The sequence below is a fragment of the Pteropus vampyrus genome, unplaced genomic scaffold (assembly GCF_000151845.1).
Source record: "Pteropus vampyrus isolate Shadow unplaced genomic scaffold, Pvam_2.0 Scaffold43, whole genome shotgun sequence".
NCBI lineage: Eukaryota > Metazoa > Chordata > Mammalia > Chiroptera > Pteropodidae > Pteropus > Pteropus vampyrus.
Genome location: NW_011888824.1, coordinates 69,035 through 70,426, shown reverse-complemented (window position 1 = coordinate 70,426; position 1,392 = coordinate 69,035). Strand labels below are relative to the sequence as shown.

At 29.1% G+C, this 1,392-nt stretch overlaps 1 protein-coding gene across 1 annotated transcript in view; it reads right to left on the bottom strand.

Annotated features, from left to right (window-relative positions):
- The window catches only part of STX7 (syntaxin 7), a 37,985-nt gene that overhangs the window by 14,176 nt on the left and 22,417 nt on the right, over positions 1-1,392 (bottom strand). The window contains exons 4-5 of the mRNA XM_011358789.2: positions 982-1,090; positions 351-447 (exon numbers count right to left, since the gene is read on the bottom strand). Of these exons, the coding sequence (XP_011357091.1) occupies positions 351-447; positions 982-1,090 (206 nt within the window). The remainder of the gene's footprint in view (positions 1-350; positions 448-981; positions 1,091-1,392) is intronic.

Below are 1,392 nucleotides of genomic sequence, written 5' to 3'. Positions count from 1 at the left end.
ATTTCTTTGATGTCATAAACATACTAAAGAGAAATAAAAAACTTCTAAAGCCCTTGTAAAAATTCTTATTCATGCAGGTGTGATGTGTATCATGTGCCACGTAGCCATGCAGACTCGCCTAACATTTTATCTTTAGATTGTTGTTTCTCACAGTGCTAGGGTGACCTGAGATGACTTAATAGAATTTTAAAAAATTGAGTGGAGGAAAGTATGTTCTCTCATCAAATTCTAAGGAGACTGTTTTTTAAAAAAGAAATTAATTTATATGAGAAACGCCACCAAATTAAGCATCTTGAGGATAAACTCACTCAGAACAGAGCAGCAGCCCAACTCTATAATGTAAAGCTTACTTCAAGTTGCCTAATAGAAGACTCTCTCTCATGAATAAGGTGAAGGTCATCCTCTGTAATTTCGTCATCCTGCACCTGTACTTGAGGTTGAGTTTGGCTAATAAAAATAACAGAATATGGAAAAAAGACTATTAAAGTAGGACTTCCTATTTAAAAAATACTTACTAAGTAGAATATTTTCCTTCAAAGTCAAAGAATTGCTCATAACTAAATTCTAAGAATATAACAGAAATATCAGTCAACTTTATTCATGAGTCATTTCACATACTATTTTTTTGTAGTTATTATTTAATCGAAGCTGTATTGGGTGGCTGCTATTTCTTGTTCATGGACTTAAACCTCACACAAAGGAATAATCTATATCAAATAACAATTAAGTCAATAATATTTGTTTGAACAAAATTATTTATAAAGTATTATTCCTATACTGGAATATTTTATATATTTATATTTTATACTAAGTACTGATTTTTCAAATTTTTCAAATTTATTGTTTTCTATTTATAAGTAACTTAAGATAACAGAAATGATATAATATATTGAAAGCTTTAATTCTGTTCCAGAGACCATAATGTATAAAACTTATTGAAAAAAGTATCTTTTGATCTATATAATATTTTATAGTTCTTACCTTTCCCAGGATACAAGATTCCTTTCTTTTGCAGTCTCCTCAGGAAAAGCACTCTGAATAATTTGGTAATAAAATGGATTGAGTAGGGGCAAAGGAATAACACATAACACTCACAGTATTCCTTATAACAATCAAGACTGATTTATTTATGCATGTGAATATATATGTAGAGAAAAAAACTCTTGTTCTAGTATTTTAGGTCAACTACTTCAAATAATATTAAAACCATATTTAAGATGACAAGGGAGGTATTCATTAAGCATTCCTAAGAGCCAAATAACACATTTTATTTAATTAACATGTACATAGTCTTGGAAATTGTACCTTAAAGAACAAGAAAACAACTTGTGATAGTTTCTAAGGGAATGTGAAATTAGAGTAAGTCAAAATTCCACTCTGAATTATCCTTTT